A 17,806-nucleotide genomic window follows, 5' to 3' on the forward strand; every position below is an offset into this window, starting at 1 on the left:
GGAGGCCATGATTGCACAAACCTCTCAGAGACTGCAAGGCGAAAGCCAAAGCCAAAGTCCTTTGAAAAACCTGCAGTCCCTGCAGGGAGCATTCAGGAGCCCCCAGGGCCATTGCTGAGCAAGGCTCCCCAGGGACTCCTTGCAGCAGATCCTTGAGGCCACTGGGATGTGGGCTAGGGGGGGATGCTGAGGGCAGCACAAGGGGCTGACAGTGCCCAGCCTGGCTGGGGCTGTGCCAGGAGGCCCCAGGGCCTCAGGACAAGGTGTCTCCTCCCAGCCCTTGCTGGCACAGACCCGGCTGAGCCCCAGGGCACCAAGACTTGGCTTCTCTTTGTCCCCACCTGTCATCACTGCCTGCAGTTCTCTGCTCTGCCTGGGGCCTGGGGACACTTGCTCAGTCGTGTCCCTCAGTGGAACCCATTAAAAGTCCAAGAAACTTTGGAGTTGGATTCTGCCTTGGAGTTCTGGAGAGGTTTCTTCAGCTGCCTCTCAGGGACTGATGTTCAGGGCCTGAGCACAAAGCCCCAGAGGCTGATTAAAGTCCTTGTGCTGTGTCTGTGCTGCTGAGCTGGGCTGGGCTCCTGGCACAGAGGCAGCTCCTGCTCACCAAGAAGAGCTTCAAAAGCACATTTCTCTTGATGAGCAGCTCTTGTGCCAGCCCAGCAGGGCTGGAGCACTGCCTGCAGCCAGCCCGGGCACAGCCCAGAGGCACAGAGAGCTTCAATCAGTCAGGGCTGGGAAGGGGCTGAGAAGTGCCTGGGGCACAATCACTGCCAGCCCTTGGCACAGGAACCTCTGGCTGCAGGACAGTGCAGCTGCAGCTCCTGGAGCCATCTCCTCAAGCTGGAACATGCCAATGCCTGCAGAGCCTGTGAGTACATTCTCTGCTTGTCTCTTGTGCAGAGCAGCCAGGGGTGCCCAGGGCTGTCCTGCAGAGCAGGGTCCTGCAGCCCAGGGCGCTGTGCTGGGGCAGGGACTCTGCTGCCTGCCAGGGACAGCTCTCAGCCAGCCCCGGCAGCTGCTCCCAGCACTGGGGGACAAGATCTGGGTGGCAGGAGACAGCTGGTGAGGCTTGGAAGTGTTCTCTTTGTGTAGGGAGGATGCTGCATTGTTCAGGACTGCTCTCAGCATGGCATTGAACTGCAGAATTTAGATGATACAGGAAGCACAGCAAGGCAGGGGATATATAAAAGTGGATATCCTGCTTTTTTAATTAACTGCTCTGGGTTGGAAATTGCACATAGATCTTCATCTCTCAGTTCAGCCTGTGAAAAATAAAAAAAAAAAGTTTCTCTTTGATCTGATTAAACAAGGCAGTGAAAAAATCAGAACAGGGCCCCTCACATGCAGCATCAGTGTTGCTTTTCCAGCCTCCTCAGGGTTCCTCTGATGTTGCCATCAGAGCCTGCAGAGGCAGAGCTGCCCCTGGGCAGTGCCTGAGCTGGGAGGGCTCTGCAGGGCAGAGCTGAGCCCCCAGGGCTGGGCTGGGCTCTGGCAGCACTGGCAGGGCCCAGCCCTGGGCACAGGGAAGCAGCTGCTGGCAGGGACAGCTCCAGGCAGCAGAGCCCTGGGCAGGCAGTGGGGGGAAAGTGCCCCCAGCCTGTGCTGGGATATTTCAAGTCCTCTCCAAACCCAACTATTCCATGATTACTTTTCTTACAGCTCCCCATGCCAAGGCACAGCAAATGTCCAACAGCAGCTCCATCAGGCACTTCCTGCTGCTGGCATTGGCAGACACGTGGCAGCTGCAGCTCCTGCACTTCTGCCTCTTGCTGGGCATCTCCCTGGCTGCCCTCCTGGGCAACGGCCTCATCATCAGCGCCGTAGCCTGCGGCCGCCACCTGCACACGCCCATGTTCTTCTTCCTGCTCAACCTGGCCCTCGCTGACCTGGGCTCCATCTGCACCACTGTCCCCAAAGCCATGCACAATTCCCTCTGGGACACCAGCAACATCTCCTACAAAGGATGTGCTGCTCAAGTATTTTTCTTTGTGTTCTTCCTGTCAGCAGAGCTTTCCCTCTTGACTGTCATGTGCTATGACCGCTACGTGTCCATCTGCAAACCCCTGCACTACGGGACCCTCCTGGGCAGCAGAGCTTGTGCCCACATGGCAGCAGCTGCCTGGGCCAGTGCCTTTCTCAATGCTCTCATGCACACGGCCAATACATTTTCCCTGCCCCTGTGCCATGGCAATGCCCTTGGCCAGTTCTTCTGTGAAATCCCCCCAATCCTCAAGCTCTCCTGCTCACACTCAAACCTCAGGGAACTTGGTCTCATTGGGGGTAGTCTTAGTTTAGGTTTGGGCTGTTTCGTGTTCATTGTTTTCTCCTATGTGCAGATCTTCAGGGCTGTGCTGAGGATCCCCTCTGAGCAGGGACGGCACAAAGCCTTTTCCACCTGCCTCCCTCACCTGGCTGTGGTTTCTCTGTTCCTCAGCACTGTCATGTTTGCCTACCTGAAGCCCCCCTCCATCTCTTCCCTATCCCTGGATCTGTCAGTCTCTGTTCTGTACTCGGTGGTGCCTCCAGCCCTGAACCCCCTCATCTACAGCCTGAGGAACCAGGAGCTCAAGGATGCCCTGAGAAAAATGATGACTTTATCTCTTCAGAAACAATAAACTCTCCTTTTTCTGCTCCATAACCTTCAGAATGTAACCCTTTACAATATCAGCCTTTTTTTTCTAGTTCTGCAGTTTTTCATTGGGACCTTTTCTTATTATTTTACTAGTGTTATAATGTTTTTTATAAAATACTGTAGTACTCTGCTGAGCATGTCTACATGGACATCTACTTTTCTTGTGTAGCACAAAGACTTTCAGGAGTGTTGTTCCCTGTTCATTTCAATAATATCCAGTGTCTGCCCTGCCTTGTGTGTCCAAGGCATTTCCTCAGCCCTTCTCTGGCTCTGCAGGGGCTGTGCCTGTGAGCAGAGGCTGAGGGAAGGGGCTCCCAGCACAGCAGCACGGCCAGGGACAATGGCCCTGCCTCTTTGCACATCTGCTCCCCCCAGCTCCACACTCCCCTCCCCAGCCCTGCTGTGGGTGCAAGGCCAGAGTGCTCTGGCAGCTTGGTCCCTGTCCTGCTGCGTGTCCCTGCTGTGACCTCAGGCAGGGACAGGCCATGGGCACTGCTGGGACACAGCTGGGCTCCAGCACAGCAGCTCCATCAGCAAAGGGCATCTCCTGAGGGCAGGGCAGGGAGGCTTTGCTCCCCTCCAGAGTCACTCTCAGGACTCTCAAGAGGCTCCTTGTGCTCCTTGTTCTCCCAGGGCTCAGTGGGATGAGATCAGGGTCTCACTGGGGCCTTCAGGGGACTCAGGTCTGGGTCAGGTTTTGCTTGTTGGTGGCCAGTGCCCATCAGATGCTGAATGGTCTGTGCTGAACCTTCCTGGGGCTCTGCAGCTTGTGCCAGGAATGATGGCAGGGGAATGTTTGTCTGGAGGGCCTTGGGAGCTGCAGGAGAGCACAGGGGACCTGCAGGGACAGAGTGTGCCAGGGACCAGCAGGGAGTGGAGCTCACTGGGCACAGGCCTGGCCAGGGTGGGGTCACCCTGAGATCAAGGCCTGAATGTCTGCTGTGAGCCAGGAGAGCTCTGCAGCCCAGGGACACAGCAGGCACAGGGAAAGGAGTCTGGGCACTGACTCCTCTGCCCCTCAGGGATCTCCCCCAGGAGGATCCAGGGCAGCCCCGAGCCCCTCTGGCAGCCCTGGAACAAGGCAGGCACCTCTGAGCCCCTCCATGGCCCCGCAGAGCCCGTGTGGGAGGGGGTCAGGGCAGGAGCAGCCTCAGCTGCCTCTGTGTCCCAGGCTGAGCAGCAGAGCCCAGCAGAGGCAGCCCAGGGCCCCGGGCAGCACAGCCCCCGTGCTCTGCAGAGCAGCAGCCCCAGCTCGGGGCTCTGGGCAGCAGGGCAGGGCTGCAGCAATGGCTGCTCGGGCCAGCACAGACGGGTTCCCCTGGGAAAGGCTCTGGGGGCAGCTGGCATGGGCCAGGAGCAGGGCAGGAGCCCGTGGGGGTGCAGAGGAGCCCTGGCAAGAGGCTGCCCTGTCCCTGGGCCAGCAGGAGCTGCCTGAGGAGCCCCGGGGCCAACTCTGCTGCTGGGCTGGGCAGCGGGGCTGGCCCTGGGGCTGCAGGAGCTGCCCGAGCTGAGCATCTGCTGAGCATCCCAGACACAGAGTGGCTGTCCCTGACCTCCAGGGCCTCCAGTTCCTGCTGCAGGGCCTGACCTGACTCTGCTGCTCTGCTGGGCTGGGGCAGGGGCAGGGAGGGGAAAACAGTGGAGCCTTGTCCCCATGAGTCCCCACAAGGTCAGAATGGTATCTGTGGTTCCATGAGCCCCACGGTGTCACAATGGCCCCTTGGTTCCATTGGGCCCCATAGGGTCACCATGGTCCCCTGGTTACAGGAGGCCCTGCAGTGTCACAAGGGTCCCCTTGGTTCTATGGAGCCCACAGGGTCAGTTATGCCAGTGGGCAGGGTCAGCACCAAAGACACAGACACCAACTGAAGGAATTGTGTAATTTATATAATGTATGTCTGCAAAAAATTACATACAGTAGGAGAGGCTCAGCAAAGCACATAATCGTTAGAAAATAATCACAAAAGGAGCAGCTCAGCAATGCACCCAACCATCCCCACCAAAGATTGCCTGCAGTGACTGAGAAAGATCCAGCCCCAGTTACCCTCAGCCTTTACCATCCCCCAGGCCCACACAGCAGCTGGGGAAGCTGTCACAGCCAAGGGCTGCAGAGCCACTCCTGGGCGCTGGCAATTCCTGCAGGTGCCTCCAGCCACAGGTGAGGCTCCAACCCCGCTGGGAGAGGGCCCAGCTCTGACAGTGCTGAATGAACAAACTGACAGCACTGCTAGTGTGGCAACATCTGGTTTCATCCTCCTCTTGGGTTCCTCCCAAAGCCTGGCCAGGGCCCCAGGAGGAACCAAGGGAGGTGACTTTGACCATTCAGCCCCAAACAAAGTCAGATGGGGCCTTTTCTGGTTTCCAAATACAAAAAAGTAAATCCATATTTCACCAATGAACATGTACAGAGCTTATATTGCTAATAATGATTCATTAATGAGCAGATACAAATATAACCTTTGGTTGGAAGGTTCATCTGGAGCTCAGCTTTGCCTCAGGGCCTGTTGTTCAGGCCTGGTGAGGCCTCAGTGCTTCAATCAATGCCTTGACCTACAGATGAACTGCAACCTTCAAAACAATTCTTTGGATAACAGAGTTTAGATTTAGGTATTAGGCAAAAAGGCATCACCTCTTGTTCTTCAATTAAGTGCTGTTCAAGTTCATTACTCAGAGCTACAATTTGCATTCCTTTTAAAACAGCCCTAATTAGTTGCTATTCTCTGTACTTTATCAAATGCCCCTATTTTTCTTGAGACTGTGTCTCTTTATGGACAAGTCCCAGTACTCCATTTCCAGCACAAGGTGTCACAGCAACTCTAACATGGAATCATAACACACCAAGTGCTCACAATGCAATGATTGCAGTGACTGCCACGAATGCATTTCACAGCAGCCTCCAATTTGGGAGCCAATCCCACCATGAGGAATTTTCTTCTTTCTGTCTCTCTTCTACTGATCTTTCTATTGAGGTGATTCCTGATTGTTGGACCTCAAACCCAGCACTGATAGACATTCCTGCAACATTCCTGTCCTGGAATAGCCCAGGATCCTCCCTGGCCAGCAAGCAGATAATCCAAGGCCGTGCAGTTCTGCAGAGCCCCATTTGTGTTTGTTGGAGCTCGCAGGATGTGCGGTTGGATATTTTAACAGCATCACTTCTTACTTCTTCTAATAATTGATTTAGTTCATTAATGTGAATTGGGTGCAGCCATGCACAGCCAGGGGTTTCCATTTCCCCACTGGGCCATTGTTAAGGGCATGGAGCACATCTGGGAGATGGGTTCTCCATGGGGACAGGTTCCCATCTCCTCATTTTTTCAGCTGCTCTTTTAACAACCCCTTCACCCGTGCAACCAATCCATCAGCTTGTGGATTGTCTGGGATATGAAAAACCCTGCAGGCTTAATCACTGTATTTCTCACAGTAATAGAAAAAGCATTCTGCATCACAGTATCAGCAAATCCTATAGAAATAGCCAATTTCATCCCTTCCTCCTTTATGCCTTGTATAGAGTTCACAAAGTTTACCACTGACATTTGGGGCTTGGCCAGTCCTTTTCTGTAGAGTATTTAGTGTCACAGTGAGCAGCTAAAGCTGACATATTAGTACTGTCAGCCTTATTTAATAGTATCAATTTTTAATTACATAGATACAAATAAAAATTATTGTGTTATATTATATATAACTATTACGATTAAGTTATTATTCTTATTATTACTACTATCATTATAATTATATCACTAGCACAAATGAACCTGAGCTCAAGATTGAAACCTTCTGTCACTCCGTGTGGGAGTGACAACAACAATTTTTCCTTCTGTTGGTGCTGTTTCCAAAGTGTCATTAACAAAGTTCACCCCCGTCTTCCCAAGCCCACAAGTTCTTTTCCTTTTCCATGTGCAATTTTTGGATGCATTTGAAGCCATCCAGGGGTTCAGCCTCTTTTACCTGACTGCCCCACTGCTCACACGGGGCTCCGACCTCAGCCCACTCCAGAGCCAGGGAACTCCAGGGAAGGGCTTCCCATCTGGGAATTTCTGATGGCACTGATTCCTCACATTTACACTGAACAAGTGACATTTTGTTGGGATCTGGCCAGACTGGGCCAGTTTTGTTTTACCAGTGGGCAGGGTCAGCACCAAAGACACAGACACCAACTGAAGGAATCAGTGTCACTTCCTGCAGCTCAAAGCAGCAAAGAATCACAACAGGAGCAGCTCAGCAATGCACCCAACATCCCCACCAAAGATTGCCTGCAGTGATTGAGAAAGATCCAGCCCCAGTTACCCTCAGCCTTTACCATCGCCCAGACCCACACAGCAGCTGGGGAAGCTGTCACAGCCAAGGGCTGCAGAGCCACTCCTGGGCACTGGCAATTCCTGCAGGTGCCTCCAGCCACAGCTGAGGCTCCAACCCCGCTGGGAGAGGGCCCAGCTCTGACAGTGCTGAATGGACAAACTGACAGCACTGCTAGTGTGGCAACATCTGGTTTCATCCTCCTCTTGGCTCCCTCCCAAAGCCTGGCCAGGGCCCCAGGAGGGACCAAGGGAGGTGACTTTGACCATTCAGTCCCAAACAAAGCCAGATGTCAGATTTCATGGCCTTGTCTGGCTCTAAATACACAAAGGTCAATACATGTTTCACTAATGAGTGGCTACATCTATCACAGTGCCAATGACCATGCCTATTTCATCAGGGAGCAGATACAAAGATAACCTTTGCTTGGAAGGTTCATCCAGAGGCCACCTTTGGCTCAAGGCCTGCTGTTCAGGCCTCACTCAGGGCTGCTGTCCAGGCCTTGGCACTTCAGGGACGTGCTTTAGTGCTGGGCTTGGCACTGCTGGCTGAGCGGCTGCACTGGGTGAGCTCAGAGGGCTTTTCCAACAGAAAGGATTCTGTGATTCCATGATTCTATCCACTGCATTCAGCTGGGTCCATGTTAGTAGCATTCATTTGCTCAGAAAGTCTCCTCTTGCCCAGCTCCTGTGGCCTGAGGCTTCAGCTCCTTCAGCTCCTGGTGCTGAGCTGCTCATGCTGAACGAGACGACTCGGAGAGAAGAGCACAGTCCATGCAATTCCTTCTGGGACACGGAGAGGGGAGGCTGTGCAAACAGGAGCATTGTTTGCTGTGGCCTCCTCTCTGCCCTTCACGCCTTTCAGCGCTCGGAACCAGCCAAGAGCTTTCTCCAAGAGTGCAATGGAGCAGCTGTTCCTGCTCCTGGCTCTGGCTCTCTCCAGTCTCTGCCCTTGCCTGCTTCTGTCCCTCGTGCTGTGCCCTCTGTTCCCCCAGGGCTGGCTGGCTGCTGCCCAGGACTGTGGCACTGGCACAGATCCAGTGCTCCAGAGCCTCCTTTCTGTGCCCTTGCAGCTGCCTGGGCACAGCAGCCTTTTCCATCGGCAAGCTCCCCATGGACAGGGAGTGCCCAGCTCCGTTCCTTGCACAGCCTCCAGGAGCCCAGGGCTGCCATCTCAAGTCCCTGCTGGCACTGGGGGCTCCCAGGCGCCTCAGGCTGCTCTGACACCGCTGCACACGGGAGGGAACAGGGCCAGGGGCTGTGCTGAAAGTCAGCTCCATCTGCTGCTGCTGCTGCTGCTGCTGCTGCTGTGGGGTCATTTGTGCAGCCCTGGCCCAGAGTCAGGGATCAGATCCTGCCAGTCTCTTCCAGCCCTGGCTGCTCAGAGGTTGGGCCTTGGAGCCCCAGGTGGGCAAAGGCAGCTGCTCCTGGTCCCTCTGTGTGCCCGTGTTCAGCAGTGCTGCTCCATCAGTCTGTGCCCAGCAACGGGGAAAAGCCTCAGCCCTGCAGGGCCAGCAGCTGCCGGGCTCTGCCTGAGCAGCTCAGCCAGCAGGAAGGGAGCTGCTCCACATGGGAACCAGGAGCAAAGGACATTCCTTTTATAGGACATGTTTTCGATTTAAAAGAAAAAAAAAGAAAAAGGGAAAAAAATAGGTAAATTGTAAAAGATAAGAATAAAATCCAAGTGTTAGTGAAAAAACATAACATAATGTTAGTGAAAAAACAAAACATAAATGCAAAGTTACATTCTTTGCATTAAGAGGTAAATGATCTTTTGAAAAAGAGAACTCAGTTATTTACATTGTAAATGTGCTGATGCCATGGATGCATCTTACTGACCTCAGCAGCCTTTTAAAAGATTTTGGGCTTTGTTTCCAACATTGGTATTTGAAACTGTGGTTGAAGCAAGAGGAAATTGCTTTGTGCCCTTCCAGCTCCAAGCAGGACTGGGAATGGAAACTCTGTCAAAGCCCAAATCCTTTAGAAGATGCCCTTCCTTCTCCGCCTGGAAATGAGCTGCACATTCCCTTTGAAACTGTCAGGGATTTCTTAGAGACACAAAGTGCCACTTAGGGCTTTTTGCTCTGGTTTGGCAGTGCAGAAGGGCAATTCTCCATCCACCAGCTCCAGACTGCACTGCCTCAGGAGCACGGCCCACTCGCCAGCTTTGGCCCACTCGTGGCACTGCTAGAGGAGGAAGAAAGTCCAACTGCACAATTCCAGCCAATCAAGAAGGAAGAATGGGACAGACAAAACACCCTGTACAGATGCAGGCGTTCAGCTGGGACTGTGGAGAGTTTGGGTCCTTGCCAATTGGATGTGTGTCCCCAGCTGCAATCTCTGGGCCTGCAGCAGAGTCTCACTCACCTGCCAAAGCAGAAAGCTCAGGCGCTGTGCTCGCAACGGGCTCGTCTGATGCAGAGCTGTCAGAGCAATGTGAGGGCAGAGCCAGCCCAGCTGGGCCCAGGGCTGAGCCCAGCAGAGCCCTGGCAGAGCCCAGAGCAGCCTCAGCAGCCGCAGAGCCCGGCTGCAAGGAGAGAAAGCAGAAACCGCCCGTCAGCTGAGGGCTCCTGTGCCCTTGTGCCAAGGCCTGCGGGGCCCAGGCCATGCTGGCTGTGCCCAGAGCTGTGCCCAGAGCTGCCCAGCCCTGCTGCCTTTGGCAGCAGAGCAGAAGGGCAGGACATGTGCCACCTCCTCAGCAGCTGCCAGAGCGGGATGCCCATGAGCCCGCTGCTGTCTCCCAGCACTGGGATTCCCCCCGTGCCCAGAGATGAGGATCCACCTTGAGAGAGCCATCGTGGGAACAAGATCCGCCCCCGGATGATCTCCTGGCCCCTCCTGAACGGGTGCTTGCCCATGACCAGGTGGCACAGCAGGAGGCCCAGGGACCAGATCATCGCTGCCTCGCCGTGGTAGCGCTGGTGCTGGATCCACTCTGGTGGGCTGTAGGACAGGGTTCCTGTGGAACACAGACACATCTCAGCAGGGGGATGCTGCTGCTCCCAGAGCCTGGCCCCAGCATCCCTGGCCGTGTGGGGGCTGCCCCAGAGGCACACGGGGTGAGCGCTGCCCTCTCACCAGCACCTGGGACTTGTGTACAAACTCGGGGCTGGAAAAGAAGCCACTGGTGCTGGAAGAGGGCAGCAGAAACCCTGGGAAGGCCCAACCATGACACACAAAGGAAAAACCCACCCACTGGTGGAGAAAACCCACTCTCCTCCCCACGTGCATGGCCCCCAAAAATGTTAATAAGCCAAGGCAAACAAGGGGAGCAGAGCAGTCCAAGCCCTTCCTCGCCTGCACACCAAACCATCCGGGGCACGGGGTCAGACCCCCCTCTCTGCTACCCCCATGGGGGTTTGTGTCGGGCTGGCTGCCCCAGCTCCAGCCCCAGCCCAGGCCACAGTGGGTGCTGAAGGCTGTCGGCAGGGCTGGCAGCTGGCCCCCCTCACACCCCACCCAAATCAACTCGGATCCAGCATCAATCCCATCCCGGCTGCAATAGGGGGAAGCCCCGGTGCTGCACCCAGGCTGGGCCATGAGATGCCCAGGAGCATCCCCTGGAGGGCTCACCTGCAAACTGGGTGTAGGCTGTGTCTTGGAGGAAGGTGCCACATCCAAAGTCAATGAGTTTCAGCTGCCCGCTGGCCAGGTCGAGCAGGATGTTCTCGGGCTTGATGTCCCTGTGCAGGACCCCGCAGGCGGTGCAGTGCCGCACGGCCTCCAGCACCTGGCGGAACAGCACCCGCGCCTCCTCCTCCGGCAGGAACCCCCGCTCCGCCAGGAAACGCGAGAGCTCCTGGCACCGCTCCGGACGCTCCAGCACCAGCAGGAAGCTGTCGGGGAGCTCGAGCCACTCCAGGAGCTGAATGACAGCGGCACAGCCACGGGACACCTTGGCCAGCAGCACGATCTCCAGCGGCGCGCTGCTGCCGTCGGGCTGCGGGAGGAGCGCGGTGCCGTCAGTGGGGCTGAGGCCGTGCCGGGGCTCTGGGAGCCCTCAGCCAGCCCGGGATGCTCTGCACGCCCCGCTCAGCCCACGCCCGCTCTCCCCGCAGGGCTCCCGGCGGCTCCCACCCTGCCGGGCCCCGGCTCCTCGCCGCCCGGCCCGGCCCGGCTGCTGCCGCTGGCCCCGCTCACTCACCAGCTCGCCCCAGTGCCGGATGCGATCCCGCGGCACGCGTTTGATGGCCACCTGCGAGCGAGGGAGAGCAGCGGGTGAGCTCGCCGCCCGTCCTGCCCAGCCCCATCCTCCGCCCTTCTCCTCCTCCTCCTCCTCCCCCTCCGCCCGCTGCCAGCCCCGCCGCTCACCGGGGCGCCGTCCGAGAGCCGCGTCCCCGAGCAGACGCTGCCGAAGCCGCCGCGCCCCAGCAGCGAACCCACTCGGTACCGCTCCTGCAGGGCCTCCTGCGCCTTCCCTGCGGGCGAGACGCGGCTGTCAGCGCTGGGCCCGGGGCCAGCAACGGCCCCCGAGCGCGCCCCGAGCGGCCCAGGCCGGGCATCCCCACCCGCCCCGGGCCCCGGCGGCGGAGCTCGGGCCGGGGAAGCCGCAGCGGAGGCGGCGGGAGCGGCAGCGTCGCCTGTGTCCTCCGCGGGCCCCGGGAGGAGCCGGGGGCGGGGCCGGGGCCGGGGCCGGGGCCGGGGCAGGGACTGGACCCTGCGTCGGGTCCGGGGCCGGGCTCGGGCCAGGCGGAGCCGAAGGGCGGCGATGCCGCCCCCGCACCAGGCACTGACGCCCGCCCAGCAGCGCCACCGCCAGTACGGCCAGAGCCGGGCGGAGGCGAGAGCGCGGCGGGACGGCCGGGGCCGGGCACGGGGCAGCCCCGCCCGGGGCCGGGGGCGGGCCGGGGACATGGCCCGGCCCGGCAGGGGAGAGGGAGGCGGGGAGAGGAGAGGGACGCCGGGCAAGGGACCCCGAGAGAAGGGTGCCCGACCGCGGGAAAGGGAGAGAAAGAGAAAGAAAGAGAGAAAGAGAAAGGGTTCTCTCGAATATCTGCTTTTGCTGCTGCTGCTGCCGCCACTGCTGCTGCCGCTGCCGCCGCCGCTGCAACTGAAGCACCGGGGCCGTTCGTCCCCGTGTCCGTTCCCCGCTCGCCCCACGAGCCCCACGTTCGAGCCCCGCGCGCCCCGGGCACAGCCCCTGAGTCTGTCCAAACACGGGAACTTTGCAGCGGTGAGCCCAGATGCAGAGCCCTGACTCCTGCACACTGGCACAGCAATCCCCTCGCTTGCTGCTCTGCATTGGCCTGGCTGAGGGTCAAACACTGTCGGGCCACCTTCCCTTGCTGTAGGATTCCTACCTGACCCCAGCACTGCACTTACATCTCCAGTCTTGCCTTCCAGTAAAACCAGGGGAAGGAAAATGTGTGTGGCTCATGGTATTTTTGAGTGTCTAAAAATCACTAAGTCACTGATCTTAGAGGTGCGGTGCATCTGGAATTCCTGGGATGGAGAAGTAGTGCAACATGGAAAAGGGGAGCATAGAAATAAATAGAGGAAAAGATCTTGGATTGTTTCTTTCATTTTCATTTCCCTTCTGGAAAGCTGTTTCAGTTTTCCAGGAATCTTCTCCTGTCTCTCTTCCCAAGAATGTCTCCTGGAGAACAAGGTCAAGCTTCTGTCCCAAGATTTGCCAGCAGGAAATTATGCCACTGGTGAAATTTTCATGATGACTGTTTGTGCTGGCTTAGGGCAAATTTGGGGAGGAAACCTCCAAAAGGGGTCTGTTTTGCAGAGATAGCCAAAAATTCCACAATTTTGTGTAAGTTGTAAACCCGGCATATTTATTATTACAGCGCGGGATGCATGCAGAGATTACTCTCCTTAAAAGGCATGCGTACCTCTGGGAACTTCAGGTCCCTTTTTATCCTCCTCTCAAATACATATCCATACAATTTCACAATAGGTTCATACATATTCATTTTTACAAATTTTGCGTGACATTTGCCACTAGTTCTTCTTTATCAGAAAGAATTCTTAGGTCAGGTTGACGTGCTTTCACAGCAGTCTCTCTGTCTCTCTTTATCACCCTCTGTCCCGTCCCCCCCTTATCTCTGTCCTTCACTGAATCAGGTTCCCTGAGCCTAGGCTTTGCAGTCAGGCTACATAGCTATGTTTTCTAAACACAGACTCAAAGATGTACATTTCACCTAAATCAAAATGGATTTCTACTCTGGAGAATTTCTCCTCTGTCTCAGAAGCACTCCTCCCTCTGCCCCTCACATGCTGGCCCTGCCTGGCGTTCCTCATCCCTTTCCCCACCGCTCTCCTGCCCTTCCCCTCTCTTAGAAGACGGACAAAGCTGCCTTGGACAGCAAAGTGGATTGCAGCCAGTGCGAAGAGAACATGGAGGAGCTGGATGAGAGGATGCAGGAGTTGCAGAGCCAGATTTCAGGCCAGGAGCAGCACTGGAACAATACCCAGCAGCAGTTCAGCGATGCAATTGAAGACAAGGTGAGGGGTACCTCGTCCCCACCATGAGGAACTGGCACCTTTGGGACTTGACAGCCTGAGGCAGCATCCCTCTGAGGATCCCCCTCCAGGCTTTTCCCTGGAGAGCTCCATGTCACATCCTGGAGCAGCTGGCTGAGGCTGTGCACCTGTTCACAGCTGGATCGCCTGGAGCTGAAGACTTTCCGTAAACACCGGGAGGACTCCTGGAACAGGAACATGGAGGAACTTGAGGATAGGCTGTTGCGTGAAAACGCCGCTGGGATTAAGAAGTGAGTGCAATGGAGATTCTGATGGCTTTGGGGACAGTGATGGCAACTGCTCCTGCCAGGCAGGGCTGTCACACACCATGCCCCTGAGCTGGGTCGTGCCCTGCCCTCCTGGCCGTGCACACGGGGGAGCTTTGGTGCCAGAGAGGGGCTGAAAGCGCTGCAGGGGCTGCTTGGGATGGTGGCATGGGTGCCTGTGCCCTTCACCTGGCATCAGCCAGCACCTTGGGGATGGGGAGAAACAGGCTCAAGAGCCCACGGTTCACCCTGCAATGGCCGTGCCCCTGTGCAGTGAGCTGCCCAGCAGCTGGCTGCTGCAGGGAGCTGCTGCCTGTGTGCTGCAGGGCTGTGGGCCCAGGAGCTCAGCCAGCCCTCTTCCCTCACCCTCCTTAGGCAGCTGCCAGTCCCTTTCTCGTGCCTGTCCTGTGACCGCATGCTCAGCGTGCAGGTTCCTGTCCAGTGAGTAGCACCAGTGCCTCGGGGGCAGCGGGGCTGGCATGGGGGGAGATGGGTGCCAGCAGTGACCCGCTGTGCTGGCACAGGGGGACAGTGTCTGCTTGGGAGGGGCTGATGTGGGGAGCCCCCTCTGCAGCCCTGCCCATCAGCAGGGGCTGTGGGGGCTCATCCCAAGGGCTACAGGCAGCGGGATGCCATGGGCTGCAATCCCATGGCTTTGGGGGGGCTGCCTCCAACAGGAACATGTTCTTTGTCCCCTGTCACACACCTGTGACTCCTGCCCTCCCCAGGTACCCCGAGACACTCCCGTATTTGCAGCCCATGGCCCCCAGCAAGGAGCCACCGCCCAGCCAAAGGTGAGGGCCCTGAGGACACATCCCCAGCACCTGGGGTGCAGAGCAGCCCTGACACAGCAAGGAGGGCTCTGCACCTGGGCTGGGGCAGAGCAGCCTGGGGGGACAGGGCAGGGCAGGGGAGCAGAGGGCAGCTGTGGAGGGCCAGTGCTTGCCCCAGGGCTGGGGGCTTTTGCATTCCGTGCCTTGCACTGCCCTGTCTGGCCCATCTCTCTGTCCCAAGGCTGCTGAAAGCACATCTGATGAGCTGCATCTGTTTGCAGTCTGAGCTCAGGCTTGGAGGGCTGTTGGGGAAGATGAAACAGGAAAGCCTTATAAATATGATTGCCTGGCAAAAGATTTTGAGAATATGGAAACTATAAGCGAGATTGAAATAAAAGCAAGCTTTGAGATCCCTTAGTTACTGAACAACGGGAAAACAATGGTGTGGCTGGCTGAAGGTAATCCCCTTTTGATGAAACAAGACCCTCTGCTTGCAGGCGGGTCCAAGGGTCAGAGCAGACCCTGCCAGCTTGGCAGAAGGGGTCCAAAGAGTAGTTTTTAGGGTTCAAAATATAGCACAGTATGGTAATGTAGTGATTCTTATAGGCTGTATGGAAATGCTATAGGATTTGTATGTTGTACTAGACTGGTTAAGTGAGCATCAGAATATTCAACACAGAAGATGATTTATTGTATTGTAATGGGAACCTAGCTCTTACTTTTCTATGCTCTTAGCTCTTAGCTGTTAGCTCTTACCTCTTAGCTCTTACTCTTACTTCTTGTCTCTTAGCTCTTGCCTTTTATCCTCATACTCCTTTTACTCTCTTATGCTTTTACTCTCTTACCCTCTCGTCCTCTCTACCCCTCTCTTCTCTCAGACCTGCTCCGAGCTGTGGCTGGCAGTTCCAAGCAGGGCCCTGCACCCACGCCCTTTGCAATAAACCCTCCATGACCTGGCTTCAGAGATCTCTCGTCTCCGTTCGTCCCGACCGTGCTACCCCCGTCAATCCTACAGACGGGGATTGGGTGCCTCCTGTGAAAGGAGTTCCCAAAACCAATCCCTGCAGCTGGGACAGCCCAGCTCCTGCCAGTTGGTGTCCTGTGCACAGGGACCTGCCTGGTGCCATGGCCAGCACACCTGGCCATGGGGACAGAGCCAGCAGATGCAGCCTGGTGGGATGGGCTTGGGGCTCCTGCAGCAGGTGGACAGGAGCTGGCAGGGACATGCCCCTGCAGGCAGCACTGCCAGTGCCCTCCCTGGCACAGCAGGGTGATGCCCTGCATGCCACAGGCCTGGGCACTGAGTGTCCTCTGCCCCATCCCACAGGAGGCCGCTGGTCCGTGCCAGTGTCCCCGTGTGCCGCAGAGCTCTGGGGACCATCAGAGCAGCAGCTCCACGATGCAGAACATCAAGGCTTCCCCACATACAGGTGCACAGCTGCAGCGTCTCCTGGTACACAACAAGGTAGGTGTGATGAAGGTGGGGACACAGAATGGTGACTGAGGCTTGATGGCATTGCTGACTCTCCAGGGGGAATCTGTGCCTTCAGTCCCCAGGGAGACCTGAGTTGGATTATTGGGGTGTGCTGGATTGGGCCCTGCATTGCAGCCAGCTGCCCTCTCCTCCTCAGCCCAGTGTGACCCTGCTGCACGGTGATGGACACATCTCGAGGGGCCGTAATGACCAGCATCGTACGGTGATCAGGACACAGGATGCCTCAGGTGTGGCCCTGTCAGGGCAAGGGGGTCAGTGACGACAGGGGCTGATTATCTGCAGGGTGCCAGCTGGGGGATGAGTAGGGCTCTGTGTACAGAGCTGGGTAATGTGGCGTGGGTATTTTGCGTCTGGGGTAAGAAGTAAGGGGCAGAATGGAGCAGGAGGACTGGCACATGGGGCAACTGAGCTTGGAGCTGGAGTAACGTGGGAGAATGGCCATGCCCAGTGTGGGACAAGAGCTTGAGTCCTGGTGCACTGGGGCCAGCACCTGTGGCGGCTCACCCTTGCCCTTCACGCCCAGGCCCTGCCGCCTCAGGAGAGCACGGCCAGGCACAGCTCCTCGACAGGTCTCATGGGCCCCAGGGCTCGAGCAGCCTCTGCAGCCCCGCCAGACATCAACAGCCCCTGGCCAGCTGGAAAGGACTCAGCACCCAGTGCTCGACCTGGGACATCTTGTCCAAAGCGAGAAACGCCTGTGACAATTGTCATAAGGAACTTGACTTTTTACTTGTATATAGTTATTAAGTTAGTTGTATATAGTTTTAGGCTAATAAAAACTGTTAAAATTATAGGCAGAGCCTTTTCTCACAGCCTGTCTCTCCCCGGGCTCCCTGGTGCTCCTTCAGCTCCTTTCCCCCTGCTGTGGCTCTGCCCCCGGGCTGAGCAGATGGAGCCCCGGGCCGGGCCCTGAGGCCGCTGCTGCTGCCGCGGCGCCTGCGGGGCAGCCCTGAGGCTCCGGGCCGGCTGTGGGAGCAGGAACGGCGCTGCAGAGCCCGCGGCCCTCACAGGCTGCGAGGGCACGGGCAGATGGCCGTGGGGCCCGGCCGGGACTGCCGGCGCTGCTGCTCTCGGCTGCCGCCTGCAATCCTTACAGGCAGCCCTTAGGCCGGCTCAGGAGCCGCTCGGAGCCGTGCCCGAGGGCTGGCCCCAACCCCCGGCCCCCAAGGGCACTTGTCCCTTCATCTCTGCACTGCCACATTCCGAGCTCATTTGTCAGCTTCCTCCTGCCCTACCTTCCTGCGGGGCAGCGTTAGGGGCTGGTCCAGCGGCTTTCCTCCCGCACGGCTGCAGCCCCTTGCCCACAGCTCCCTGGCGGGAGCCAGAGCTGCTTTGCAGCCGGGCACCCCCGCCGTGTCCCGCAGCCCGGGCCGGCTCCTGCCCGCTGCCGGCGAGGCCCCGCGGCTGGGCCCGGCCATCCCGGGCCAGAGCAGCTCCCTGCCCGGGGGAACACAGGGGGACACGGGGGATGTGAAATACAAAGCTGTGTGTCGTGTCAGGTACAGACAGGCAATGTGTGTATTTGTGATTGCGATATGTGTGGAGACCGACAATGGGACAGTTGTGAATTCTGATAATAACTGAGGAAAGTAAAGCATGGAAGAAGTCCTTTGAACCCATCTTTTGTTTGCAATTAACCTTGGTTGATTTAGGAGCATTGGCATTAAAGCATTAAGAATGTTGCTTCTTGCTTGTAGTTAATCCTTAAAGAGTTCTGCAATAATAACCTTTTGAAGTATAATTTTAGAACATTGCTTGTATCCTTGAAACTATAGCTTTGGAATATATATAAAGGAAACAAGCTTATCTCACGCCTTATTGAAGCAGAGAAAATCAGCTTGAGAAAGGAAGATGAACACCACCTCAAGGAT

General features: G+C 57.0%; 1 protein-coding gene across 1 annotated transcript; it reads left to right on the forward strand.

Moving 5' to 3' along the window:
- The first annotated feature begins 1,685 nt into the window (after positions 1-1,685).
- On the forward strand, positions 1,686-2,618 carry LOC143692524 (olfactory receptor 14C36-like). The gene has a single exon (XM_077172767.1). It carries the CDS (start codon positions 1,686-1,688, stop codon positions 2,616-2,618), a length of 933 nt encoding a protein of 310 aa, XP_077028882.1.
- Positions 2,619-17,806: the final 15,188 nt, after the last annotated feature.

Source organism: Agelaius phoeniceus, assembly GCF_051311805.1.
Source record: "Agelaius phoeniceus isolate bAgePho1 chromosome W unlocalized genomic scaffold, bAgePho1.hap1 SUPER_W_unloc_1, whole genome shotgun sequence".
In the NCBI taxonomy this organism is placed as follows: domain Eukaryota; kingdom Metazoa; phylum Chordata; class Aves; order Passeriformes; family Icteridae; genus Agelaius; species Agelaius phoeniceus.